The sequence below is a fragment of the Labeo rohita genome, chromosome 7 (genome assembly GCF_022985175.1).
Source record: "Labeo rohita strain BAU-BD-2019 chromosome 7, IGBB_LRoh.1.0, whole genome shotgun sequence".
Lineage (NCBI taxonomy): Eukaryota > Metazoa > Chordata > Actinopteri > Cypriniformes > Cyprinidae > Labeo > Labeo rohita.
Window position 1 is genome coordinate 28156516 of NC_066875.1, and position 27728 is coordinate 28184243.

At 35.0% G+C, this 27728-nt stretch overlaps 3 protein-coding genes across 6 annotated transcripts in view; 1 reads left to right on the forward strand and 2 right to left on the reverse strand.

Moving 5' to 3' along the window:
- Positions 1-5579, forward strand: part of slc12a4 (solute carrier family 12 member 4) — a 26902-nt gene extending 21323 nt beyond the window's left edge. Inside the window, exons 22-24 of the mRNA XM_051114276.1 lie at positions 2505-2692; positions 3040-3173; positions 3340-5579. Coding sequence (XP_050970233.1) covers positions 2505-2692; positions 3040-3173; positions 3340-3431 — 414 coding nt within the window. The 3' untranslated portion in view covers positions 3432-5579. The remainder of the gene's footprint in view (positions 1-2504; positions 2693-3039; positions 3174-3339) is intronic.
- dpep2 (dipeptidase 2) lies at positions 5285-19568 on the reverse strand. The gene is made up of 11 exons (XM_051114281.1): positions 19424-19568; positions 18487-18635; positions 17393-17519; positions 16849-16978; positions 15411-15552; positions 15167-15236; positions 13898-14074; positions 12734-12818; positions 12586-12661; positions 12128-12263; positions 5285-7336 (listed from the first exon to the last, which is right to left on the reverse strand). The coding sequence occupies exons 2-11, from the start codon at positions 18624-18626 to the stop codon at positions 7127-7129; spliced, it is 1293 nt and encodes a 430-aa protein (XP_050970238.1). The 5' UTR covers positions 18627-18635; positions 19424-19568; the 3' UTR covers positions 5285-7126.
- Positions 19569-20331: 763 nt separating this feature from the next.
- On the reverse strand, positions 20332-27380 carry amfrb (autocrine motility factor receptor b). 4 transcript variants are annotated; one of them, XM_051114278.1, is made up of 13 exons: positions 26556-27378; positions 26344-26397; positions 25429-26155; positions 24832-24924; positions 24542-24706; positions 23987-24139; positions 23834-23874; positions 22421-22553; positions 22130-22263; positions 21429-21539; positions 21008-21198; positions 20643-20734; positions 20332-20467 (listed from the first exon to the last, which is right to left on the reverse strand). In XM_051114278.1, exons 3-13 carry the CDS (start codon positions 25678-25680, stop codon positions 20420-20422), a joined length of 1413 nt encoding a protein of 470 aa, XP_050970235.1. In that variant the 5' UTR covers positions 25681-26155; positions 26344-26397; positions 26556-27378; the 3' UTR covers positions 20332-20419. The 4 variants fall into 4 exon arrangements, with proteins under 4 accessions (XP_050970235.1, XP_050970236.1, XP_050970234.1 ...); XM_051114279.1 differs by lacking the exon at positions 26344-26397 and having other exon boundaries at positions 26574-27378; XM_051114277.1 differs by having other exon boundaries at positions 25429-27378.
- Between the last annotated feature and the right edge of the window lie 348 nt (positions 27381-27728).

A 27728-nucleotide genomic window follows, 5' to 3' on the forward strand; every position in this document is an offset into this window, starting at 1 on the left:
GTGAATGACTCTTCTGTTCTAACATTCTAGCTACAGGATGTTTACAGTTAAGTCGTTAATATTTGATGAAATGACAAACAATAAACCCTTGCTGAAGTTTTTGTTGTTGTTGTTGTTGTTGTTTTTGTTTGTTTTTTTAAATATTTACTGAAATGTTGCACAAAATACAGTGTCTTGCGAAAGTATTCACACCCCTTTATTTTTCATGTTTTATGTTGCAGCCTTATGTTAAACTCCATACACCATAATGACAAAGCAAAAAAATGATTTGTTACAACTTTCAAGTTTATTCAAATGCGATACTTAGTTGAATCACCTATACAGCCTCAAGTCTTTTTGGTATGATGCGACAAGCTTTGCACATCTGCATTTGCCAATTATCTGTCATTGTTATCCTTAAATTGTCACCTCTCAAGCTCTGTCAATTTGAATGGGGGATGGAAGACATTTTCTGGTTTCTCCAGAAAAGTTTCATTGGGTTCAAGCCCAGGCTGTGGTTAAACCACCCAAGGACAGTCACAGAGATATCTATAAGCAACTCTTGCTGTGTGCGTAGGGTCATTGTCCTGTTGGAAGGTGAAACTTCTGCCCAGTCTGAGGTTCTGAATGCTCTGGACTAAATTTTCATTAAGGCTATCTCAATATTTTACTGTGTTGAGCTTTCCTTCAGTGAGTCCCTCAGTCCATGCTGCTGAGAAACACCCCCACAGCATGAGGCTGCTACCACTACACTTTGCTGTTGGGTTGCTGCTGTGCAGGTGATGAGCAGTGCCTGTTTTCCTTCATACATGATGCTTGGAACTGAGATTCATCAGACCAGAAAATCTTGTTTCTCACAATCTTAGAGTTCTTTAGGTGCTTTGTTGCAAATTCTAAGTGGGTTTTCACATGTCTTCACTGAGGAAAGGATTGAGTTTTGCCACACCGCAATAAAGACCGGACTGGTGGAGTGTTGCAGTGATATTTGTCCTTCTATAAATTTCTCGCATCTGCATGTATGTTCATGGAGCTCAACTAGAGTGACCATCAGCTTCTTGGTCACCAGCCTAACCAAGGCCCTTCTCCATCAGTTGCTCAGTTTGGCCAGGAGGCCAGTTCTAGGGAGAGTCTTAGTTGTTCAAAGCGTCTTCCATTATAGACAATAGAGGCTACATGCTTCTGTGAACCTTCAATGCAGCAGAATTTTTTTCGGAACTCTTCCCCAGATCTGTGCCTTGACGCAGTCCTGTCTCTGAGCTCTACAGGCAGTTCTTGTGACCTTTTGCTCACATATGCATTTTCTTCTGTTAGACCTTTTTTATTGAGAGGTGTGTGCTTTTTATTCATACTCCTTCAAATGAATTTGCCACAGGATAAATTTAAGTCTGATAAATCTACGAGCAATATGAGTGCTCCTGAGCTAAATTTCAAGTGACCCAGAAAAGGGTATGATATAATATAAAGGGTATGGTATAATCATTTCAGTTTTTTTATTTCTAAAAAGTTTTTTGTTTTGTCATTATGGTGTATGGAGTGTAGATTAATGTAGAAAAAAAAAATATTTAAAGCAGTTTAACATAAGGCTGCAACAAAACAAAATGTGAAAAAAATGAAGGGGTATGAATACTTTCGCAAGGGACTAGTTTCAAAAATATTTTCATATAATTTTGTTTACCGAAATGATTATCTCATGCAAAAAAATCCAAACCACAAACTAATGTTGTGTATGAAAATCAGCACAAGAATATTTTATTTCAAATGAAATAATCTCCTTGTTTTGACAGCATGTCACAAAATGCATTTGTGACATAAATATGTGCTAAATATCTCATAGATCAAATTAAAAACTGGAGATAGTGGCTATTATGATTGTATTCTATATGCTTATGATAGTCTGTATTCACACTATTTTATGATGTGTGATATCGCAAATGTTTTGTCTTTGTACTTAGCACTTTTGTCCTTTTTTTATGGCTCCTGAATAATTTTTGTGTAGGTTCTTGTGCTTGTTTACTTTAAAACCAGAGTAACGTGATATAGGGCATAAGTGCATATCCTAGTGTTTGGCGCAATTGTTGACACTGTTATTTGTGAAGTAAATATGCAAGTATTTTGTCATCCAGGCAGCTCGTTTTGTATACAAAATACATATTACGTTTATGAAATGAACAATTTTCTAACCAAAATGCATTTCATTATTAAACAAAAAACATTTTGTAGATAAAAAAAAATCACAAAATGGAAACGAAATGCATTTTATGGTTTTGTGGTTTAGATTTTTGTACACCAAATGTGATGACTTTACATTATGGTAGAGAACATGCAATTGGTTTTTGTTTTACTGTGTACAAAATGCATCAAAGTGTACAAAGTTTTGTTATGAAATGCAGCATTTCATGTTACAAAATTAGGGCACTCACACCTGATGCTCCATGCCAGTGGAGAGTAATGTCCTGCTGACCATAAACTTTAAATACCTGCAGTAGCAGCTTTGTTACGTGTGATCTCATTACTTTTGACTGTAGGCCCAGCTGGTAAAGGACAGACACTCGCTGATAAGAATGGGCAGTCTATACTCAGATGAAGAAGAGGAAACCATTGAAGTATTACCAGAGAAAAACCAGATGACTTGGACTTGTGAAAAAATAGAAGCAGAGAGACGAAACCGAAACAATGCACCAGAAAACTTTAGAGAACTAATCAGCATTAAACCGTAAGTAGGCAAGCAGGAACAAGAACTGGAATGCTACCACTGCACACTATCAACTCAGTATTTGGTATAAAATAGGTTTTACTTTTTATGTTTGTGTAATAGACCAATTTGTTTTTTTACGGTTAGCATAAAGAAGAGAGAAACATTTGTGTTCCTTGTTCTATTTGCCTTTTTTACATAAGTAAACTATGTCCACTGTGTGTACATTCACAGTGGTGTTACCTATAGTCCTCAAAGGTCTTATTTTATTATTTATTTATTTATTTATTTTTTTTTAATTCCACACATCTGCAAAACATATTGATCCACTTTAGTTTAAGTCAAAACTCTGTTTGTGTTTGTTACAGTGACCAATCAAATGTTCGGCGGATGCACACAGCTGTGAAGCTGAATGAGGTTATTGTTAATAGATCCCATGATGCTAGACTTGTGCTGCTGAACATGCCAGGACCTCCACGCAACCAAGAGGGAGATGAAAACTGTATCCTTCACACAGAATGATATACTTTAAGTACTGTATTAAAACTTTCTATAGCTGGTTTGCTTCATTTTTGTAAGATACAGATAAATCCAACATGAAATCATGCCTTATTTATGATATAAATGTTTCACTACTGCTCATGCGGTTTCTTTAACTCAGATTTTAGATATGGAATTCCTGGAGGTGTTGACTGAGGGTCTAGAAAGAGTGCTGCTTGTAAGAGGTGGAGGTCGTGAGGTCATTACCATCTATTCCTGAATGCCCAAAGATCAATACATAGACCGCTGTTACTGTTTGTGATTATATGTAGTGCAAGTCTGAACCTCTTACTGAACATCTTATGCCAGCCTAAACATATCGTACTTCATGAAAAAAAGGTTTTACGCTAAAGTGCACTATTTGATCAGTTAATTTCACTTTAAATACTTCAGTGGCATGTTTGGGCTGTTTCAGTTGTGTACCTTTTCAACCAAACTCATTCCACATTCACACCATAACATTCAGAATCACACTGGAATTTAGGCCATGTTTGCTAAACAAAATAACAGATAATTCCAGCAACAAGATTGATTATGACATTAAAGGAGAAGTCCACTTCCAAAACAAAGATTCACATTTAATGTACTCACCCCACTGTCATCCAAGATGTTCATGTCTTTATTTCTTCAGTTGTAAAGAAATTGTTTTTTTTTTTTTTTAATTTCAGCATTTTTCTCCATATAATGGACTGATATGGTGCCTCGATTTTGAACTTCCAAAATGCAGTTTAAATGCAGCTTCAAATGATCCCAATCCGGTTGTAAACGATCCCAGCCGAGGAATAAGGGTCTTATCTAGTGAAACGATTGGTTATTTTCATTAAAAAATTTACAATTGAAATACTTTTTATTCTCAAACGCTCGTCTTGCCTTGCTCTTGTTGAACTCTGTGTATTATGATTCAAGACAGTTAGGGTATGTCGAAAAACTCCAATCATATTTTCTCCCTCAACATCAAAAATAATTTCAAAATCATCCTACATCGCTGCAGAAGTGCCGTCCCAGTCTTTGCAAAGTAAACATGCAAAGAAGATCAAACACCCTTAACAAAAAAGATAAAACAGCGATATAGGACGATTTTGAAGTTGAGGGAGAACATGAGATGGGAGTTTTTCGACATACCCTAACTGTCATGAACCGGATCAAAAACAGTTTAGGTAGAGTAAGACAAGATGAGCGTTTGACATTAAAAAGTATTACAAAAATTGTAATATTTTTATGAAAATAACCGATCGTTACGCTAAGACCCTTCTTTCTCAGCTGGGACTGTTTACAGCCGCATTTGGGATCGTTTGAAGCTGCATTTAAACTGCATTTTTGGAAGTTCAAAATCGGGGCACCATATCAGTCCATTATATGAAGAAAAATGCTAAAATGTTTTCCTCAAAAAACATAATTTCTTTATGACTGAAGAAAGACAGACATAAACATCTTGGATGACAATTGGGTGAGTACATTATAAGTGAAACTTTGTTTTGGAAGTGGACTTCTCCTTTCAGTAAAATATCTGTGGCTTTACCATCAATGATGAATACAACTCACTAATGTAGCAACATATATTTTCAAGCATGCTCACAGTTCATTAGAAAACATTGTGGCTTGGGTCAGAATCAAGAAAAATATTTCACAACAGTTAACAGTGTTTTATTTAGAAGAGAAATATTCCATATCCTTTTAATATATCATAAAAAAGGTGTGGATAACATTATTCTGTACAGGACGACTAAATAAAAAAATAAGCACATCTTGACTTTCACTGCCCAAGTAACAGATTTAGTGCTTCCTAGTACAAGACTGCGTTCAGAACACAAGTGCTAAACCTAAATTTCCATTTGAGTGCTTGTATTTTTTTAATTTATTTTGTCTTTATTATTTATTTGTAGAAACTCCCCTTTATATTAGAAAATAACCAAAGGAGCTGAAATGGGATGGATAGATTTTGTAATTTATAACTGCCTTGTATCACTTTTTTAAAAGAGATTCTTTGTAAATGAACCATTTATTGGCATCAGACTGCATTTTAGTACACAACTCACATTGAGAATAAGGCATTTTGGATACCGATACAAAGTCTTTATTCTTTTTTAGGCCATGATTACTGTACAGACAATATACATTTGTTATACAAATAGAAGAAAATATGGAAGACTGTATTGACTAACAACATTTATATCTGGGATATAAAGGCGATGATCTGTTACTGGTTGTATAGTATTACATCTGTACAGTGTTTCATGTTAAAGAGAAAGATTAAACACCTAACGAAACATGCAGTTGACTTTTATGTATAGTATTAAGAAAAATATATTTTAAAAACAGACGAATATGAAAAAATTACAATAAAGTGCACTATGAACAGCAGAACATGTTACATGTGTTATGTGATCTTATTTTTGCCTCAGAGAAAACAACCTCTAACTGCACATCTCGTGGATTAACAAAAAGAAGCTAGAAAAACAGGTGGCATTGCATTGCTAAGTTAATGAGAATTTTTTTTCCTTCTATAATGAATGAATACAGTATTACTGAAAGACTGTAACCTGAAGATAAAAAGAAGTAGTGACTCTGGTGCTTTCAAAAGATTAAACTTTAAGTTCAAAAAGTTCAAGGTAGACATAATTGTTGGTGGGGTTGGTGGAAGAGGTAATAGGAGTGTTTGAAAAATGTGTTTAGAAAGAAATAATGTAATAATAATACAATATTATTGTATTACTAACTAATAATTGAAAATATTTTGTAGATTTTTTATATATACTTCTGCAAAACTGAAACACCAGACAGATCGAAAAAAACAGATAACAGCTTCTTACGGATATGCTAAGGAAGTACAAGATAATGCAACAGTGATGTTTGTTACCTCATTTTATCTTACGTGATCTGTACACTAGCTACACTGTAAAAAACAAAAAACACAATTTGTTAAGTTACACTGCTGCCTTAAAATTTTAAGTTCAGTCAACTTAAATAAGTTTAGTCAACATGAAATGTTAAGTTGTACTAAGTAAGTACAACTAAGTACAAGATATTTGTGTTTGTTAAACTTAACAGATGGGTAAGTAACCCAGCTGCCTTAAGATATTTGAGTTGATTCAACTTAAAATTTTAAGTTGTCACTTAGTATAACTTAACATTTCAAGTTGAATAAACTTTTTTTGAGTGGACTGAATTTAAAATTTAAAGACAGCCGGGTAACAAATTATTTTAAACTGTTTTTTACAGTGTATGCATATTAAGAAATCATTATAATGTATGGTCTTCCTAAACTGTTACCAAACATAACAGTTTCAAAATGGTCAAAGACCTAATTGTGTCCATTTCAGTCAGCAAATTTACTTCAAATGTACTCCAGGGGGTGTATTACAGGAAGTTTTTTATCGTAGGTCATAACTTAAGATATGATACGCTAAATTAGTATTTTCAAATAAATTGGATAAAACAGAGCTTTTACGTTAACCGTATGTTATCCGGCATTAACGTTAACCGTGATATCATGTTGCGTGGCAGTCTGTAATTACCTATACGTGTTTTGCGTCCTCCAAGAGTCTTTCTACCATTAAACATCTCTGTTCTTCGTTTTCAATTATTGATAAATGTAATGCCATTGTAGGACAGCGCAATTATAAGTGTTTTTTCGGTTAGCTTTCAAATAATTCTTAAGCTAGGACAGGTGTGGGGTTGCCCTAAAGTTTTTAAGATTTTTTGTCAAGTTAGGAGGTTTCTGTAATACCTCTTCTCTCTGTTCTGTAATAGCTTTTGTCCTAAATGTGTTTGTCCTAACTAAAATGACCATGGTTACCAAACAAATAGGATGAGATTTTAAAGTTAGGATCTTTCTGTAATACGCCCCTTGGTCTCATTGAGATTTTAAGTCAAGTGTTCCCTAAGCAATCTCTGGTTGATTCATTGTTTGTTAGATTACTCTAGCTGTATCAAAACTAAGATGAAGCAGATTAGTGCTATCACAGGCATCAATGGAGTGTTTCCATTTTCACTAAAATTTTTAACTTCCTGCATGTACCCTCTTGTCTTGCCTGGAGGGACCAGCTTTGCACGACAGCTCTCGTTTACTTCCGAAAGTGAGATTTCAGCTTCACTGGGTAAATTGTGCACCATACCATCACGTACCTTAACATATGGAGAGAAAGAGAGAAATATTTAACATATATCCAAATGTGCTCTGATCACACTGAGGGAAATACATTTTGAATATGTAACGCTTATTTCAGTACACACATGCTTTGAAATTACATATATAAATATATAAAAGAAAGCAATATGTGGCCGCAGGACAAGCCCAATAGGTAATCATAGTGTGTTGTTGATATACAGTCATGTTCCACAGTTACATGTGTGATATTGCGATTATACAACAGTTAGACAGTACTAGTGTGTAAATAAGAAAAAAACAACAGAGTATCTTTAAAAACCCTGCGAACCACTTCTTCTGCCACAGATTCCAATCTAAAGTTGACAGTTTAACAGCTGAGCCCAAGCCTCCTTAACTTATTTGAAAACGTCACTTTAAAACTAGTAACAAAGAAAAGTTGAATTGCTTCAGTGAATGCTTATTGTATTACTGTATTAAAAGCTCACTGTATTATGTAGACTATTATCAAAGAGATATGCACTGAGCGAGTGTGATTACTTGCATCTGATACAGCATTCATTCTTTAGATCAATCTGGTATTCATAATAAAACATTAGTTTGTCCGCTGAGGAAAGCGATATCTTTGTCGTACTTTCCTTTCATCTGTTAAGGGTGATTTCCAATGACAGTGCTGTTCAGTGCATTTGTTGTTTGTGTCTTATAGTGTATTGTTGAAATCAGGGTTGCCAGGTTTTAACAACAAAACCTGGCCAATTGCTACTCAAAACTAGCCCAAAACTAGCCCAGCTGAGTTTGTGGGGGTCCGCCTGGAGGGGTAAAATACACGTTTTCTTTTTTTTTTTTTTTTTTGGTAGGGTTCCCCTAATAAAATTTGCATTTCAGGGGCTAAATATCACGTTATTGGAGTCGCTTCAACCCGTGGACATGAAAAACAACCCACGGCAACAGTGTTGAAGAAGCCCAGTTCCCCTGGAAAACCACGGACTTGGCAAGACTGGTTCAAATTAAGAAAGACTTTCTTGTTTACAACCCTGTATCAGTTTCTTTCAATATAAAAGTCTTTACTGCTGACTCACTCATAAAACCAGTCTCTTGTCACCATCTAATGGTGGAACAATGTAACTAAAATCACCATTACAAACACACACCCTTTCCCAATACTTAATACTATTAAGAAAGACTATTATTATTTATATAAAATATTACTTATTAAATAATAATATTTAATAAACAACAGTCACCATAAAGGTTGCTCATAAGTTGTTCAATTTGGTCATAAGTACAAAAGCAGCGCTCTGATATACAGCATTAAATTTACACAAAATATAACATAATGAAATTTTGACCTAAGCCAAAACTGTTTGCTCTGTAACAAAGCATAAATTAATAAGACTAAAGACTGCCCATTAGATTTACACAAACCAAATTATATATTCATAAGTGCTGAGTTCATGACTCCCTGAAGCTCACACCTCCAAAAACATCGAAGGAAATTTTCAAATAGACATTATATATTTAAACCCCACATATTTCAAGTCTAAACAAGTACATTCTCACCTAAAAACTGTTAAAAATACATTCTGTGAAACAAAAACAGTATTATTTACAAAATAATAGCGGATTTGGGTGTCTGCTATGACACTCACTGTGAGAAATATCACAATCGGAGTGATACAAATGGTGAATCATAGAGTTCCGATAACACTACACACTTAAAAATAAAGGTGCTTTAAAAGGTTCTTCAAGCGATGCCATAGAAGAACCATTTTTGGTTTGGCCACAAAGAACTATTCAGTCAAAGGTTCTTTAAAGAACCATCTCGCTCTTACCTATTTATAATCTGAAGAATCTGCTTTCATCACAAGAACATTTTGTGAAACAGAAAGGTTCTTCAGATGTTTAAGGTTCTTTATGGAACCATTTAGACAAAAAAGGTTCTTCTATGGCATCGTGAAGCACCTTTATTTTTAAGAGTGTAGAATATCACACTCCTCTCAGTCAACCGGATTTGAGGACCAGAAAGAACGGTTTTATAAATATTTATAAATTATACCAATTTGCAACTAAAAGCTTAAAGGGGTCATCGGATGCCCATTTTCCACAAGTTGATATGATTCTTTAGGGTCTTAATGAAAAGTCTGTAATATACTTTGGTTAAAAATTCTCAACGGTTGTGTAAAACAACACCTTTTTACCTTGCCAAAATCAGCTCTGCAAAAATCATTCCATACTGATCGAGGCTGCTTTAAATGCAAATGAGCTCTGCTCGCCCCGCCCCTCTCTTCTCTCTGTGGATTGACTAGCCTGTTTACATTAGCTGTATTTAGCTGTGTTTAGCCGCTAAACTTGCTAACTAGCACATTATTAGGAAAAACGGTGGCAAAGATTCATAAAAAAAACCCTTATACACACTTCTGCTGTAAGTGAAGCTGGATCACAAATTATTAGCGTGAACATAGACGGATATATGTAGATCGGGAGGCGCATTCCCTTCATAAACAAATTTAATCCACTGCATCTTCAGCAGCTCAGATGTCGGGAGTAAATGATGACCACTATGTTCATTATTACATCCAGCAACACAACACCTCAATCGCTCAATTCTTGTCTAACTTACATCCCTGCTCTGGCATCAAAACATGGAGGCTGGACTGTTACAACTGATCTGAGGTAAGACGCTCATGTCAATCAACTATCATGGGAGTGGCTTCTGTGCGTGTGATGCAACAACGACAGGCATCTGAGAACGGCTCGATTTGAAAAAGGGGATATTATTTTCACAGATTAATTAAAAACCACTGCATGGATTTTTATCATTACAGGGTAGATTTGTACATACACTGCCAACACACATTAATGTTCAAACAGCATGTGAACTTAGCATCGGATGACCCCTTTAATAGTCCACCTATGGGTGTAGGGTCCAGGGTAAGCCTAAACGCAGCCAAATCTATTAGACTAACTGTAAACATCAAAAACTCTTCTTTTCAGGAAATTTTCAAACAGTGAATAAATTATCACACTAACTTTGATCTATCTCGAGTTTAAGCACACTCAAAAAACTAATTTATCCTTATAATCACTGAAGCGGTCTACACTGTGAAATGAAGCTCTTACTTACATTGTGCGTACATCTGCCTTTGTTGTTTATTATGGAGAATTCAAGAGTTGCGGGCACTCAACAAAACTAATGAGTTTCAGCTATGACTCATCTGAACGCTTCTGATTGGCCACTGCATTTCTAAGCTCAACTGAATTGTGTGTGATTAGTTATAATGCTTAACACTGTAAAAACGCCTAAAAAGAATTACAGTGCAACATGAGCAGATCTTATAATGGTGCAATGGACACTTTCTATTCATTTTCACTTTGTTAACAACAAACATAATAGATTTAATTTGTTTGTGCAGGGGCATTTTTTTTTCCAATTTAGTGACATTTTTTCCCCTAAGTCCCCGTGGCCACGGGAAGGCTAAGCCTTTCCCAGCCTTACACATGCTCGGTCTATGAAGCCACCAGACAGGGTTTGAGAGTTGGAAGTGATATGTAAAGATGATAGAGACAACAGGGTTGTGGTTGTGCAGAGTTACGGTTTGATAAAATCTCATCAGATATGCTGAACCAGTGCAGTGACATTTAGATAAGGAGGAATCTTATACCTTATCAAGAAGAGGATGATATGGTGTTATGTATATGTATATATATACGTATATCAAGGGTGCCAACTCATTTCACGTTTAAAAAAGCAAAAGCTATCAGTTGAGTTTTGTCTGACAGTGGTACTTTGTTTGAGGACTAGACCTGTTTTATCAAAAAATGATGTAAAATAAGTTGTGCAAAAAAAATTAACTTATAATTAACTGTTAACGCTAGCTTATTTCTATGCAGGTTACAGAGCATATTAGTTACTAACCTAAACTCAGTGAAGACAGTGCAAGATGAGATGAAGGCTGCAATACTCAGCATGCATGGAAAAATGTACATAACAAAAAGTTATGTATTTCCCTCAGCTGGTGTGAATAACTAACTGCTGCACCAGTCAGCACACTATCAATGTCTCCTTTGCTGAAGCGTGGGAACATCGTGAAACGTGTGGGAGTTGACAGGCCTGATGTAATAGGTTACACTTTCTCTGGTCTGTTTGATTTAATAAGATGAGAGAGATTTTGGTGCTTTTTGAAGTGGATGTTTCAATAACAACTAGAATTTAAAAGAAGAGGGTTACCTGAGGACGGAAGATAGTGGCTGTAATGTGATCACATAAATAAATGGGCTTCACCAAGAGCAGGATAAAGAGGCAGTAGGAGTTTCAAAGAAAATAAAAGGAATTTCCATCTGTCTGTAAAGACCACCATTGTAGTACAAAAAAGGAAAAAGCTGAGGAACAAGATAATGTAAGAACATGTGTGTGAAAGTTTAGACAGTGATTTGGCTGGGATGTCTTATGGAGTTATCCAGTGCCAAAAGAAAGAACAGTCAAAGAGAAGACCTTTACAGAGTTAACAGCTTCGAGATATGTACATAAAACCAAATGGAGATTCACAGGTGCTGATTGTGACCAAAGTGACCAGTGGTCAGTAGTTGAGAAAACCTGTCATATCACAGAACAGTCTACAACAAACCCATGCACATTGGACCCATGCAACAACCCATTGCTATGTTATGTTTACAGACATCAATTGCAAGGCTGAGCTAGTGTGCTACTGTATATATTACATTTATCCTGCCCCTAAAAAGGCCAAGATTTATACATATCTTAACTGACCTAATTGAACTGGAAAATGAACTCAAGAATTAATTTCCCTGACCTTCTCCACCTTTCGGAACACTCTGAGAAAGTTCAGTCTTAGCACCCCTGCGAGCTCTTCCTCAGTCCAGTTCCTTGATATCAGCTCCTCAATTAGCTCTGGATATTTGGAGACGTCCTCCATGCCTTTAGGGAATCTGTAATAATACAGGCATGCGTAAACACATGCACACAGACAAACAGATAAGGGCCACAGCCATAATCTTCATGCTTTTCTTTGTGATTCTTGGGGATATGAATTCTTCTGAATGGATTTAAATATTGCAAAATGTGTTAACCGGTGCTGAGAGTACTAGTGTTATTGGTAGCTAAAAACAATATGTAAAATATGTTTGATATGTAAAATGTTTGTGTTTAAATTCTGCAGAAATCGACAATGTTTTCTGCAGAATTCTTAAAGCATCGATACTGTATGGTAAGAAGCAAAAAAGATAAGATGTAGATGAGATCTTTACTTGCCCATGTACCCCATCATAGTCTGCTCCAATCCCAATGCTTTCAGCTCCAATTACCAGCTTTATATGATCAAAATGATCTAAAAAAACATGTTTCAAATTAAATCCTAAACAAACAAACCAAAAAAAAACAAAGTAATCTATTGTCTTACCAGCCAAAATAGACACGTTTGCATTATTTGAACATGCTACAAAATTGCTGTAGAAGTTCACCATGATAAGCCCGCCATTTTCTTTCTAGAAAGAAAGCAAAGTTTGTTCTTTTCAAAATATCATATATGTTATACTGGTAAAAGTAGACAAAAACATTTTGTTATAAGTGCCATTTCCATTACTGTCTTTCTTTCAGTTAAAGGAGAAGTCCACTTCCAAACCAAAAATTTACACATAATGTACTCACCCCCTTGTCATCCAAGATGTTTATGTCTTTTCTTCTTCAGTCGTAAAGAAATTATGTTTTTTGAGGAAAACATTTCAGGATTTGTCTCCTTATAATGGACTGATTCGGTGCCCCGAGTTTGAACTTCCAAAATTTCGTTTAAATGCGGCTTCAAATGATCTCAAATGCGGTTGTAAACTGATCCCAGCTGAGAAAGAAGGGTCTAGCAAAACAATCGGTTATTTTTATTTTTTTTAAAAAAATACAATTTAAATACTCTTTTAATGTCAAACGCTCGTCTTGTCTTGTTCTGCCTGAATTCTGTATGCTCTTTCTCAAGACAGTTAGGGTATGTCGAAGAACTCTGATCGTATTTTCTCCCAACTTCAAAAATCATTTCAAAATCATCCTACATCACTGCAGAAGTACCGATCCTGTCTGTGCAAAGTGAACATGAAAAGAAGATCAAACACCCTTAACAAAAAAGGTAAAAAGCGATGTAGGACAATTTTGAAATTGACGGAGAACATGAGATGGGAGTTTTTCGACATACCCTAACTGTCATGAACCGGAAAAACACAGAGTTCAGGCAGAGTGAGACAAGACGAGCATTTGACATTAAAAAGTATATAAAGTGTATTATTTTTTATAAAAATAACCGATCGTTTCACTAGATAAGACCCTTCTTCCTCGGCTGGGATTATTTACAACCGCATTTGGGGTTAGCAGTCCATTATATGGAGAAAAATCCTGAAATTTTTTCCTCAAAAAACATAATTTCTATACAACTAAAGCAAGAAAGACAAACATCTTGGATGACAAGTTGGTAAGTACATTATATGTAAATCTTTGTTCTGGAAGTGGACTTCTCCTTTAAACTGGCATTTTGGGTATTTCTGGGGGAACTATAATTTTGCAAAACAAATGGAGGTCTTACCAGCAGCAGCAGCAGGTCATCAGGTACGTTGCGAGTATTGTTACAGATAGCATAGGCTGAGGAGTGGCTGAAAATAACTGGAGCAGCAGAATGCTTCAGCACAGCTCTGGCTGTCCCCCATGAGCTATGGGACAGATCAACCAGCATTCCTAACCTGTTCATCTCACTCACCACTGCCTGGGGAAAGACATGATGAAATTATTAAAGTGATTTCAATTTAACAAATTAAGGATAGGTACACTCTAAAAATGCTGGATAAAATATAGATAAACCCAGAAACTGAGCTGTTTTGACTAAGCGGGTGGGTTAAATGTTAAACCGAACCTTCTGGGTAGTTTTACTTAACTCAGCTATTGCTTAAAATAATTATATGGCTGGCTTAAAATGAAACCAAAATATACTGTAAATTATCAGACACATAATTGCTAAAGGCATCAGTAATAATCAAAAGGTAAACATTTATTATTAAGCAATGAAAAAAAAATTTACTTATTAAAAAATATAACTTATTAAAAAATGTTCATTTTTTAAACATATTAATAAATGATAATTTCCAACTTATTTTGCGTTCATTTTAAGTAGGAAATATAGTCATTTTTAAGCAATAGTTGAGTTAAATAAAACTACCCAGAAGGTTGAGTTAAACATTCAACCCAACCGCTGGGTTTGTCCAGCCGCTGTGTATTCTATGAGGTAAATCACATATAATCAGTGCAGTTAGCTCCACTGCAAAATAGGGTCTGATAATAGTCATGTTATACTTATACTTATAATCAAATAACAAGTAAATACATCATAATCATGCTTATTTATTTATTTTTATTAAGTACTTTAAGATTTTGAAGAGTGTGCAGACGTTTATCTCATGCACTTGATTCACTGGGCTCACTGTGCACAATATTGTAATATGTTTGGATAGACGTCTTTTATGTCATGGATACAAATTTGTCAGCAATTGTAACACACATACGCTCAAAAAAAAAAAAACTGCGGTAATGATGAACTATTGTGCAAACAGGATATACAAATCACTATCTTGAATATTCCAGGATCCAAGGCATTTTTTTATTGTCTCTTTGGGTTCAGAAAGGGGACAGAAAACAGGGATTTCCAAATATAGAAGAGAACGAAAGAGGCCTTTAATACCGGGTCAAGTTCCCCACTAAATACAACTGTAACTTTTCAACTATCTTGCATTAAACTTTATCTTCTTATATGATTTGTTTTATTGACTACTGATTCATTCATTCATTCAAAAAAAAAACTTACCTTGCCAAAATCTGTCAGGCTGTTATTCTTCTGCTGGTAATTTGAGTAAAGACTAGATGAGGTCTCAGCCCTACGCATGACATTATTGGAGAATGTGTAATCATTAAAATTCAGGGACAGTATGTCTGTAAATATGCAGTGTAAGTTGCATTTGTGCTCCTCTCTCAGTTTAGTATTAAAACTTGTTTGTATGCGTTTCATTATTATTATTAGCTTATGTTGTACATGTATGGTGAGTATTTACCATGGGGTGTTGCAGTTATGTGTGAGGGCCATTGATCTTACTCCAAGCAGGTAAAACATGCGTAGTGTTGGTAAACTGCTGTCGATGGAGTGGCCTCCCTCAATACTGATTAGACATGCGATTTTTGTACTGGTCCCCATTCCTTAAACACACATATACACATATATATTTCCCTGCAAAATGAGGTGTCTTTTTCAAAGTGAGTACTTGTCTTTTGGCCAGAATCATCTGGCATTTTTCAGTCTCCAAAAAAAACACATCTAATATCATGTTTAGTCAGTATGTTTTTTTTCTTTGTTTGTTTGTTTGGAAGAAATTTATACTTTCATCTTGGATTAAATTGATCAAAAGTAATCATTTTTTAATAAAGACTGTTCTTTTTGAACTTTCTATTCATCAAAGAATCCGGAAAACAATGTATCACAGTTTCCACGAAAATATTAGGCAACTGTTTTCAACACTAATAATAATAATAATATGAAATTCTACATTTTGTTGCGTTTTATATAACATGACAATTGTTCCATTTAAAAATATATTAAAATAACAAACAGTTGTTTAAATTGTAATAATATGTAACAATATTACTAATGTTAATAACGTTTTACTTAATTACCAATATTAATGTTTTACTTAATTTGATCAAATAAATGTAGTCTTGGTGAGGATTAGAAAACTTTTTTCCCTAAAAACATTAAAATATCGACCCAAACTTTTGAACAGTAGTGTATGTGATATGTGAAATGCAGTCTAGATGTTACATATGAACAGCATTGTTCCAATCATGTTGAGTGAGGATATTCTCAGGTAGGTAGCCATGAAATTGCATATGATTTCTTCTACTTACTTACTTACAACAAGTGTAGGCAAGAAACCTTGTTAATTTGGAATTTGCTGGAGGTAATTTACAACATCCTCTCCGGAGTTGGACTTCCAGAGGAACTTTCATGTCATTAAGATTTCTATTTTCAAAATTTCCTTGAAGAGACTAAAGCTTCCATAATGAATTACTCACCCTCATGAGATTATGAACGTGCACTATATTTCTTCAGTGGAACACGAAAAATAGATATTCTAATGGACAACAACATTTCCTCTGTTCAGTTGGCAGGAACCACAGTTTTCACTTTTTCACTGATTATGCTTCAACAAATAGAAAAATAAAACGAAGACATGTCTGGACTAGAAGCAATCAGCAATTAGCAAATGTTATAGTTTTCTACCAACAGTACATCTCCCTAAAAATATCGAAAAAGTATTTGTTTTGGGAAAGATTTTGAGATGACACACCAACCTATAAATGTTCACATTACAACAAAAGTTTCTCTTTAATAGGATATTACTTTAATTTTCTAAACTGTTCAGTATAAAGTTAAAAACTTGACATTTCATTTGCAAAGTGAATTTATGTCAGGTGGAAGTTGGGGTGCAATAGTACCTTCAGCTGTGGTGACCAGTTCCATCTCTTTGTTTTCAGTGCACATACGACGAATTACATCAATCTGTTCCAAGGCCAGTCTGACAGCATCTTTGTCCTGAGCCGTGCACAACACGTACGCTGCAAAAATCTGACAAAAATCAAGAACTTATTTACCTCTAATCAAGCACAAAATAACAGCAAACGGGCCACTTGTGGGTCCAACAAAATGTCTAAGGAAAAGTATGAACTTTTTGGGAGAGATTAGCAGTTTTAGTGAAATTCAGTGACTTATTAAAGAAATGATAAGAAGAGGAGAGTTGAATTTAAGATAATAGTTAAAGATAATCATATATTGCCCATGGAACTGCACAATATTTGAAGCCGTGTGGGATTTTGGGGCAGAACAACCTTGTTCATCAGGCCCAGCACTTGATCTATACAATATACAGTATACACAAATATAGGTTTGTGACTTAAATTTACAAATGATACTTAAAAGCAAAAGGTTGTACAGAATAACTAAAGATACAGATTAAAATCATGATCAGCCAAGAGAAATTACCTGTCCTCCAACATGACCAGCAGTGAGGCGTGTAATATCTGTAGCTGCTTTAGAAATGTTGTGCATATTCAGCTTGCTCAGTTTGCTTTTATGGTACATTCTCAGAGGTACTGCCAGGTCATTATGTCTGAGTAAAGAGATATACATACAGGTAGACATAACAAAATGATTGAATGCAGAGTTTTAAATTACTGAATTGGTTGTAAATTCAATCATTTTAATTATTACCACAAAAAGAATATAGGCCTAAGCTTTTTTATATTTTTACATTTTTTGTTCATGTGACAACTGTCTGTCTCGCAGATAGGCTTATTCGCCTCAGAGAATAAAATAAACTTTACATACACTGACGAGGTTTATGTGCCTCTTGTTTATTGTCACAATTTTACTCATCTTCGATTTCTCAAAATGATTCGTTTTTGCGATTTCGCATGAATGTAGATTGCAAAGACCAAAGATTTTTTGCTTCCGCCTTTTTCTTTGCATAAGAGCGGGTGTGGCCCTTTGCAAATTTTATGGGTCTGGCTTTAATGTATTATCTTAATTATGAGCACACTGGTTTGTTTACTGCACATTGTTATTCTTCTCGTTATTTACCTATAGCGGATAATGAACCAGAAGTCTCACCCATAGGCTTACTTCTGAGTTTAAAAAAAGGTGGATAGATTACATTTTTTGGTTTGTTTCATGCCAAACCCTACCATATGTTGGAATAAGGGACGAGTTGCATTTTTGACATGTTTGAATCCTTAAAAAAAAGTCACAATTCACTGCCAGTAAATGTACAAGTGCAAGCATTTTTCCTTTCTACAGCTTTAGAACAACATCAGGTCGATTAAATATTTATTATATAACCATTTCACAGACAAGTTGTGCAGGGGTGGGAAAAAATATGAGAAAAACATTGCAAAATAAGGGTTACAAAACTAAAAGAACACATAATTGTGTTGGGGCCCCATAACGGGAGGAATTTGTTTAAAGCTCCCAAATCACAGAGTCTGCCCCTGAGATATATATATCATAAAGCAGTTATGTTTAAAGCACAGATTAAAAATACAAATGACGTGAGAATGAAAGTGGAAAGTAAGTCATACCCATCAATTAGTGGATATTTTGTCATTATATCCTTTGCTCTACTGGTTTCGGATATTACTCCAAGAAGAAGTGAGAGAAGGGTGCATATGAACCACCATATCCATGCACCGCTGATGCGGGCTTCTTTATATATTAACATCCTATGATGCTGATAAAAAAAAAAAAAAAAAAAAAAAAAAAAAGAAGGTGCTCTAGTAAAAACAAGTCAGAAACTGGAAGCAACTGGCATGCACAGTAACAGAGGCAAAACTGTTAAAAACATGAATTTATTACTCCTATCATATTTTAATATGTACTATAAAGAAATGAACTAATCAAGAGATATGACATATAAACCTTGAAAAAGTTTCCTTCATTTAAAAAAATGTTTTATATGTTATGAAAACATACTGTAACTTTCAGACTTTGTCGTACTACCCGTATCATTTCAATTTAATTCTAAGCTGCCAAACTTTACCCACTTCTGGCAACAGGATATTGTCAGCAAAGCCACAGGCCACATTAGTTTGTCATTTCATACATTTCATACATTTCACTGATAATAATGCCTGTTGCCTGATCTCTGGTAGCCTATCTTTTTTATTTTACTAACATTAGTGTGATGGAACACAATGCTTAAAAACACCTTTATCTCTCGAACAAATGCATCCCATCATACGTGCAGTGCGAAAACGCCTCGCTATGAGACACCGTCTCGTAACTATATATTTTTTCCTGGAATAAAGATGTTCAACATGTATGTAATCTTTACGTGTACGTATCCTTACAGTAAACCTAACTGTCTTTGAAAATAAGCGCCAGGAGAAAAAAAAAAGCGTAGCAAGAAGTGTTAGAAATCTGTATCTCCCCTACTCCGTTATGTCAAATACTATCAAGCACGCCTGAAATGTCTATCCGTAAAATACACAGTATATTATAAATGCCATTATTACTCACCGCGTCAGGAAGCTTGCTTTAAAGTACTCATGGACGTGTAGAGATGTTTATGCTGTGTGGAGTAATCTGTTTTTCTGTGCTAAACTTAAAAGACGTGCCCATGTGTTGTAAACAGTATGTTTCAGTTTAAAACGCCTGGTGTTTCCCTTTCGGAAAAGTGTCGCCCTCTTCCGCGTGTTCTTCTTTGGCACATAACATAAACACTGACATAAATAGACTGTAATTCGAAGCACATGTGAAAAACTCCAGCTTTCAGAAAAACAAATGTTCTGTCTGACTTTGTCACACACTTTAACATGTTAGATAAATATTGAATTTAATTTAATTTAATGAATTAGTCACATATGCAAATGATGTAAAAAATTACAAAGATTAAAATGTTTTAGGAAAATACACAATGTAGGTTATATTATGACTCAAAAGTTCTACAATGTCCAAAATAGTTTAAAGTTCCAGGAAGAAAAGCTTGCATTTAAAAAGTATAAAAAATGAAAATAAATAAATCAATTAATTAAACAGATCATGCAAAACCACAATGTAACATGCTGATTATCTTTTTTAAAAAAGTTTTACAACAGAACTTGAGTTTAAATTTGTGACTCATGAATTCATCGCACTAAAGTTATCCCAGCTCTATGTGCACTCGATATGAATTTTCATTAATTAAAACAAATTATTAAAACAAAACAAGGAAGCATTTTGCTAACACTTGACTAACTGCACTACTTGCAATTAAAAGAGGCAGCTGATTTTATTCTGCAAGGACTTATCTACATATAGAAATATAAAAGCATTTTAAAACTGTTAACCTTGCACTTGTTATTGACAGTGCCATCAAGAAAGTGATAGGCAGACTATACTTTTGTTGCACTTTTCCACAGTCTGGTATTTTCACACTTCCTTCCAATGTACTTGTCATCACCCAACTTGAACTGATGGTTTCATTCTTTGCTTTTTACAGCCACTTAGTGGCATATTCTTCTGGTTTACAATTAACTACTCTGGTAGGTCTACTTGATGAAACATTTCTTCCTCCTGGTGTACCTGAAAACCAGTAAATTGATAATGGCAATGAGATAAAAATTTGAATTTTAAATTATCTGTGCAATATTCACCTGAGGCCAAAGGGGACGAACAACATATGCAATAACTATATGGCGTGGTAACTATTTCAGCTTAAAACAATTTATAAGGACAATGTAGATTCTCACTTTACTACCTGCGAGTCGTCTGCCTGCAGTAGAATAATCATATTAGAAGATTGCACAAATTCAACAGAAAAGCCAGGCAGCCAGTTAGCCATCTGGGAACCTGTGAAAAGAAAATGGTTTTGCTATATATGGCAAGGGAAATCCAAATCCAAAAGTATGATTAAAAGCTAAATTCAGAAGAAAAGTCTAAGAATCCACTCTAAGCAATAATCAAACATGGTTTAAAATGTGACTATATTGTACAATAACATTAACCCTCTGAGTCATAAACAGCTGACATTTTGGAGGATTCCAACGTGCATCATTACAGTAATACGAAGAATCACTTTAAAAAGTGAAAATTTTTCAGTGTGTGAAACATTTTTAGCCATACCATGAAAATGGAAGAGGTGACTGTGGTAATTGATTGGAGCTCCGTTTGTATTTGGCACAGCAGCTGGGCCCGAACTGTCTGACAATGCTGCCCCCACCTGCTCATTTCTGGTACGACTGCCACTCATATTTACAGACATCCTACATGTGGGACATGACAAATCCTGTTCTAGCCAGGAACACAAGCATGACCTGAAAACATACACAGATAACAGCATCTTGGAGACCATTTAAAGAGATTTCCTAGGAAATTGTCTGATATATTTCCACAGCAATGTGTAATACTTTTTAGTCACCCATTCAACTCAATGCTGCATGACAGATTCACATACTGTAGAGGACTTAGCTATCATTTAGGGTGGAAAAAAAATTTCTTGTAACTAAGAAATCCTTCTTTAGATGTAATGTGGTCATTTTCATACTTGTGGAAAAGGTGCCCACAGGGCAGTTTGTATGCTGTGTACATCTTTTCCCAGCAGATAGCACATCTGTCATCATGAGATGCCAGCTCTTCCATTGTAGCCAAAGAAAACCTGCCAAGAGACATTATGATTTAGGAGGCCTGTCTTTTCTCACTTCATTATTGCAAACTGCCAAAACAGAGTGCACATACAACAGCTGTTACCTTACTCATGTACAAAATTAACCAGTTTACAGCATAATAATACACTACGGGAAGAAGCAGAGTCTAAGAAACTTTCAGGAATTTCAGGAAAGTTTCCCTTGCATTAAGTCGCATTATTAACTACTAATCAAACCTTTTTACAGACTGTCACATTTCCATATTTTTTTAACATTGGAAATTTAGAGGTGTTTTATTATATGTTCATTTTTAAAAAACTACTATAGATTTATGATGCGTGTGTAGTGTGATATTACCTTGCCACTAAATTACAAAGAACTATGTAACACTGCTATGAGGGTGTTTCCAATTCAATGGCTGAGAGAGTGATGGTAAATTTAAAACACTTCCCTATTCTGACAGCTTTTTTTTCTCATTTGGAAAATTGAGGTGCTATCAAATATGTTATTGGGGCATATAGGAATGTTTTTCTGTAGTCTCTTGTTCACCACTATTTACCCAACTAGGGTGAGAAAGGCTTAAAAGTCCCATAACACTTACCTCTTGTCCAAAACATCATAAATATGCAGGTAGTTTTTGTGTTGACGTAACCTGCGTTGGATTTCCTGAGACAAGAAGCGTAACTGCGTCAATATAATCATATCAGCCACAGAGAACCAAATATTCCCGTAGAGCTGAAAAAGAGACATAAGGAAAAAAATTAATGCTAATTAATATATGATTTATTTGCGCTAATAAAACAACTAAATGTTCTTCTTTCAGTGGTTCATAATTAATTGTCTTTAAAATAAAAGTGAAAAAACAACAACTACAACAACATGATTGTCTCACCAGCATGTGGATATGATGCATCATATTTAGGAAAAGAATACCCATCTCCATGATAAAGTCTGTGTAATAAATATGGGCCTCTTTATCTTCCCAGGAAGCTTCACAGATTAGGTCATACAGGTGAATTATGTACCTAAACAAAAAGGAGATATCATTTATATCAGGCACACAGCTTAAATCACATATATAGCACAACCCCAATTCCAGAAAAGTTGGGACATTTTGTGAAATGCCATAAAATCAAGAATATGTTATCTGTTCATTCTCTTTAACCTTTGTTTAATTGACTAAAGTACAAAAAAAATCCAGTGTTTTCACTGGCCAACTTTTAATTTAATTTTGTAAATATAAACAAATTTTGATTTTCATGGCAGCAACACACTCCAAAGATTGAAAAGGTTAAAGAATATACAAATTAAACGCTTTTGAAACAAAAATGTGTTCACAGTAAGCAGGTGAAATGGAAATTGGTGAGGATATCATGTTTGGGTATAAAAAGAGCATTTCTTTGCTCTTTGTGCCCAATTTCATGAAAAGGGTGTCGCCCCAACAAATCAGAAATCACATTTCTCAATAGAAAATCACAAAGAATTTATGTCTTTCACCAACTACCTCACATTATATTGTGAAAAGATTCAGGGAATCCAGAGAAATGTAAGTCTGTGTAGGGCAAGGCAAGACACCTCAGGTGAATGTGGATGACCTTTGAGCCCTCAGATGGCATTCCATAAGAAACCTCCTTTTGAAAATATACAACCAGTCATGAAAAGGAGAATCAGACAAGGATGATCACAGACTTCTGAGCATCTGAAGACGAAACGTCCCAACATTTCTGAAATCGGGGTTGTATAATGTGCGTATTCTATAAACACATAGAACAATGGCATTCCAGTCACCTCTTATGGGTCTTCATTCACCAGAGGTGCAATCAACCATACAAATTTAACTTTCCTTTTATTTAAAAAGCCATTCTATTTTAGTGTAAATACTGATACGGCAGCATTTGCAAAAGTCTTAGGCCATCAGTATTTGCACCAACAAAAAATGGTTTTAAGTCTGTTATTTCTAACTTTTGCTGCAGTGTGTCAGTAGAAAATATCAGTTTACATTTCCAAACATTCCTTTTGCTATTAATTGTAATAATCCAGTGAGATGTTTGACAACAGCCAGTGCTCCACAAAGACATCTGATCTCAACATCATCCAGTCTGTCTGGAATGACATGAAGGATCAAAAAAACTGAGACAGACTAAATCTATTTTGTTGGTGAAAATACTAATAGCCAAAGACATTTGCACAGTTAGTGTGTGTGTAGATAGATAGATAGATAGATAGATAGATAGATAGATAGATAGATAGATAGATATTTGTTTGTTTGTATATTGATTGTGAACCTCGCGTTTACAGTACTTACCGAAGAATTGCATGGCTTATATATACCGTTATCATTAGGCACTGTAAAAAAGATATATATGTAAATATAAAAATACAGTACTTGCTTTGCATGCATACAGACTTAAGATACAAGCATACAAACAGGTTCACATGCACACACATTCAAACTTACTTCAACTGCCATAAAGGAGTAAGTGTGCATACCATGGGAAAACCCCAGCAGACCTGATACTACAGTGAGACCCCCAGAGGACACAAACAAACACATCAGCAGGAACAACATGCGCACATGGCTGCCCAGATTTGTGGTGGAGGATGACAAGAGCTATGAAATATAAACAAACAATATCATTTTCAAGTCATGGCCACAGATTACATTGAATACACTCTGCAACACTAAAAAGGTAATGACAAAATAATACAAATACACAACAAAATGCAGTTTTATGACCTCTTTAACCTCACTGTTGCTGTCTAGGTGAAAGCACTTACATGAGGAATGATGCTGATTTGAGATCATAATATTCTCTAGTGATTAAACTCAACGGGAAATTATTTCAGTAAACACACTAGGGATTCAAGGACCCCAATGCTATTTATAACGTTAACCCTGAAATTGATATGGACTTGAGTGGTCACATGGTGGGTCATCTGTGTTTGACACAGTTTCCAGGCATTGGATTTCTTATTGGGTATCTGGGTATTAACTGGAAATATGTTTACTTACATACTCAAAGCGATCCTTGCAGAGCTGGGCCAACAGCTGGAGAAAGAGAAGCGCAGAGAACCATAGACACCACATGGCCAACTCCCTCTCTGACTGCACATTCAGCACACCAAACAGAAAGATGAACTTGTAGAATAGAAAGTTCCAGATTTTGTCCTTGAGGTTCTTATACAGCAGGAATGTCAAGAACGTAAATGAACATACAGAAAGCTTTATTAGTCATACATTACTGTTTGGATTTGGAGAAACACACTGAAACATAATTATTTCTTTGTTATGTTAAATTTTACCTGTTTTTCATTTATTCTGAGATCACCAAACACAACAAGTTGGACACATTTTGCCATCAGCAGGAGAAAACAGAACAGTGTGTTCACAAGGACCTGAGGAGATGAACAATGTAATGCCAGGCTACTACTAGCTGCACTAATACACATTTGCTCTAATGATACTAAACCCCTAAAACCCAACACACAGTATGAAACACCAAGTTTGAAGAATAGGCAGGATTTGTTTAAATAAAAACTGTGGAAGTCAATGATAAAATAAGATATACAATATGAAATAATTTAATAATCTAGTTTAAAGTAAACGTAACAAGTTCTTAGAATTAACTTCATAAACATGTTGGTTTCATACATTTAAAACACGTTTAAATCATTTTAACAACCGAGTTAATCATGCAAAAAATTATTTATTTTTTAAATGTATTTATTTATTTATATTTTTAATTACGTCACATTCAAACTTTTACTTTAGAGATTGAAAACGTCATTTTTACAGGAATTGCGTTTTTAAAATGTATAATATGTTAATCGACCCATATAAGTCACCGACCCATATAATTCTGGTTTATGTAACGTAGCTAAGGATATTTGAACACTTACCCATATACGGAAGCTATCCGTATCGTGATACCACAAAACAGTTGCACACAATTTTTCATTGTTGACATTCTCATCTCCTGTCCTGCCAGCGGGTGAGTCGTGAGAGAGTTTGTTCGTGAGAACTGTCTGTTTGAGCGGATCTTTCGCCTCTTGATACACATTGTAGATGCATCCGGTCAGTAAACACATACTGAATGCTACGTACATTTGAACCCAAGACCAGGACAACACATCCACAACTCTGAGCGCCATAATCACCAATGCACAATTACTTTATTATTTAAATATTCCGTTTCGGCCGTCTTAATCAGAGTAATGTAAAACCTGTCCAGGCAAGACTTCACCGTTGTCACTTCACTTCAGGTTGCACGGGAGAGGGGGTAAACAAGGGAGTAAGTTCCAAAACAGAATCAGACTCTCGAATCTGCTCCTTTAAAATCCATTTCAGTTATTAGAGTGAAATTAGAAACTAATACGGTAGACTGATGTTACTTAACATTTTTCACTCAAGTAAATATTTCTAAGGTTAGGTTCATTCTTAGCCTTCTAATTTGCCTGGATACAAAAGATAAATAAATTAATTAATTAATTAAAAAAAACCTCAGGAAGAGAGAATGTATGGTTCATTCCAGTGTTGATCCACAAGATGCAAACCCATCAACATAATAATGAAAACAGAAATATGATAGCTAAAAGATCAAAACACTGGAGATACTCATGCTGGCTCCTGTTGAGTGAAAGATAGATCAGTTACACATTGGTCTGGAGGGAAATAAATACATTTTAGATCAGTTTTTGCCAAAACAATGCTTCTTGCTGTTTAATTTTAAGAATTCCAGTTATTATAAGATGGATGCTATTGATATTTTCAGTGCAGGTTTACGATTAATGTATTTTTGCTGTACATTTCAGTACCTGAAGCAGCCAGTTAAAGTAGTGTTCTATAACCTTTGTGGCAGATTTTTCTGTCTGAATGCGTGTTCGGTGTGTATAATGAGCAATGATAGGAAAAAAACATACAAAGATATTAGACTTTCAGGTTTGTCATGCATGCATCGATGTTTGGTGTGCTGAAATCATATTGTCTATGCATGTATGCTGAAGTTCATATTTACTGTAGGTGGGACCTTTGCAGTCGGGAGTACCTGAAGTTTGTCTCTCTCCATGGCTGATTTGATTAAAGAAGCTTTAGTTTTCCGGATTATTGTTTAAGAAGCCCACTCTTAGTTTTTCATTTGAACACTCTGCAGAGCACATAGCAGAACAAAGAGGAGATGACGGAGGTTTAAACTGAAATACACCAAATATTAGATCTTCATAAAGAATAAATCTTATATGCTACCTGATATGATGAGATCATACTTTCACAGCAGATGCTAAAGAACTAACAAGAACAAACTGAAGTTCATTGGAGAGCTCTCACCTCTTTTTTTTCTCTGGAGACCTGTTTTCTGCTCATTTTTCTTTTGTCTTTTTTTTTTAAATAATTTTTATTCACTTGTGTTTCCTTCACATTTTGCATTTTCTTGTAAACAACACAACAACCAATGCAGGTTGGAGGTATTAACATATGTACACTGTAAAAAATTTCCTGTAGAAATTACAGTAACTCACTGGAAGCAGTTAACTAACTGTAAATTTACTTACAGTAACAATACTGTATTTATATTTACAGTACCATTTAACTTGCTGTAAATGTATTTACAGTATTATACTGCACTTGTACAGTTTTTACTGTATTTTTGTTAGTAAAAAATAAAGCAGCCAAAAGCCTAAGAAAGAAGCTCCGTCGTAAGCAGCATCACCACACATTCCATAGATCGATTCATGTTACGTGCACATGATGAAATAATTTGTATTCAAATGTACTTGTAAGATCTGAGAGTTCGAACAGAAAGAAAGTAAGGCTTTGTATGTTATTTGTCACGTGATTTCTACGTTAAAAGCACAAGCCTTGAATCGAGGCTTCATCAGGCACGCCATTTATTCTCAACACAAGCTCCAATGCTTGGTTTAAATCTCACAAAAAAAGGGATAGTCCACCAAAAAATGAAAATTCTCGTCATTCTTTACTCACCTTCATATCGTTTCAAACCTGTATACACTTTTGTCTACTGTGGAAGACAAAAGATATTTTGAAAAATGTTGGTGACCAGTGTTGGTGTTTCAGTTCCTGTTGACTTCCATTACATGGACAAAAAACACAGTGAAAGTCAATGGGAACTGAAACTGTTCAGTCACCAGCATTCTTCTAAATATCTTTTTGTGTTAAACAAGAAAGAAGTACATACAGGTATGGA

Coding starts and splice junctions, on each gene's coding strand:
- dpep2 (XM_051114281.1), bottom strand. CDS start 18,626: ATGTTAATATATAAAGAAGCCCGCATCAGCGGTGCATGGATATGGTGG. Junction 15,553..16,848: donor ACTGGTCACCACAGCTGAAG/GTACTATTGCAC, acceptor TGTGTGTTTAAG/GAATGGGGACCAGTACAAAA. Junction 7,337..12,127: donor TGTTCCGAAAGGTGGAGAAG/GTCAGGGAAATT, acceptor CCATATGTTAAG/GTACGTGATGGTATGGTGCA.
- amfrb (XM_051114279.1), bottom strand. CDS start 25,680: ATGGCGCTCAGAGTTGTGGATGTGTTGTCCTGGTCTTGGGTTCAAATG. Junction 23,875..23,986: donor ACTCCTTTATGGCAGTTGAA/GTAAGTTTGAAT, acceptor TCTTTTTTACAG/TGCCTAATGATAACGGTATA. Junction 21,199..21,428: donor TGTGGGCACCTTTTCCACAA/GTATGAAAATGA, acceptor GTATGTTTTCAG/GTCATGCTTGTGTTCCTGGC.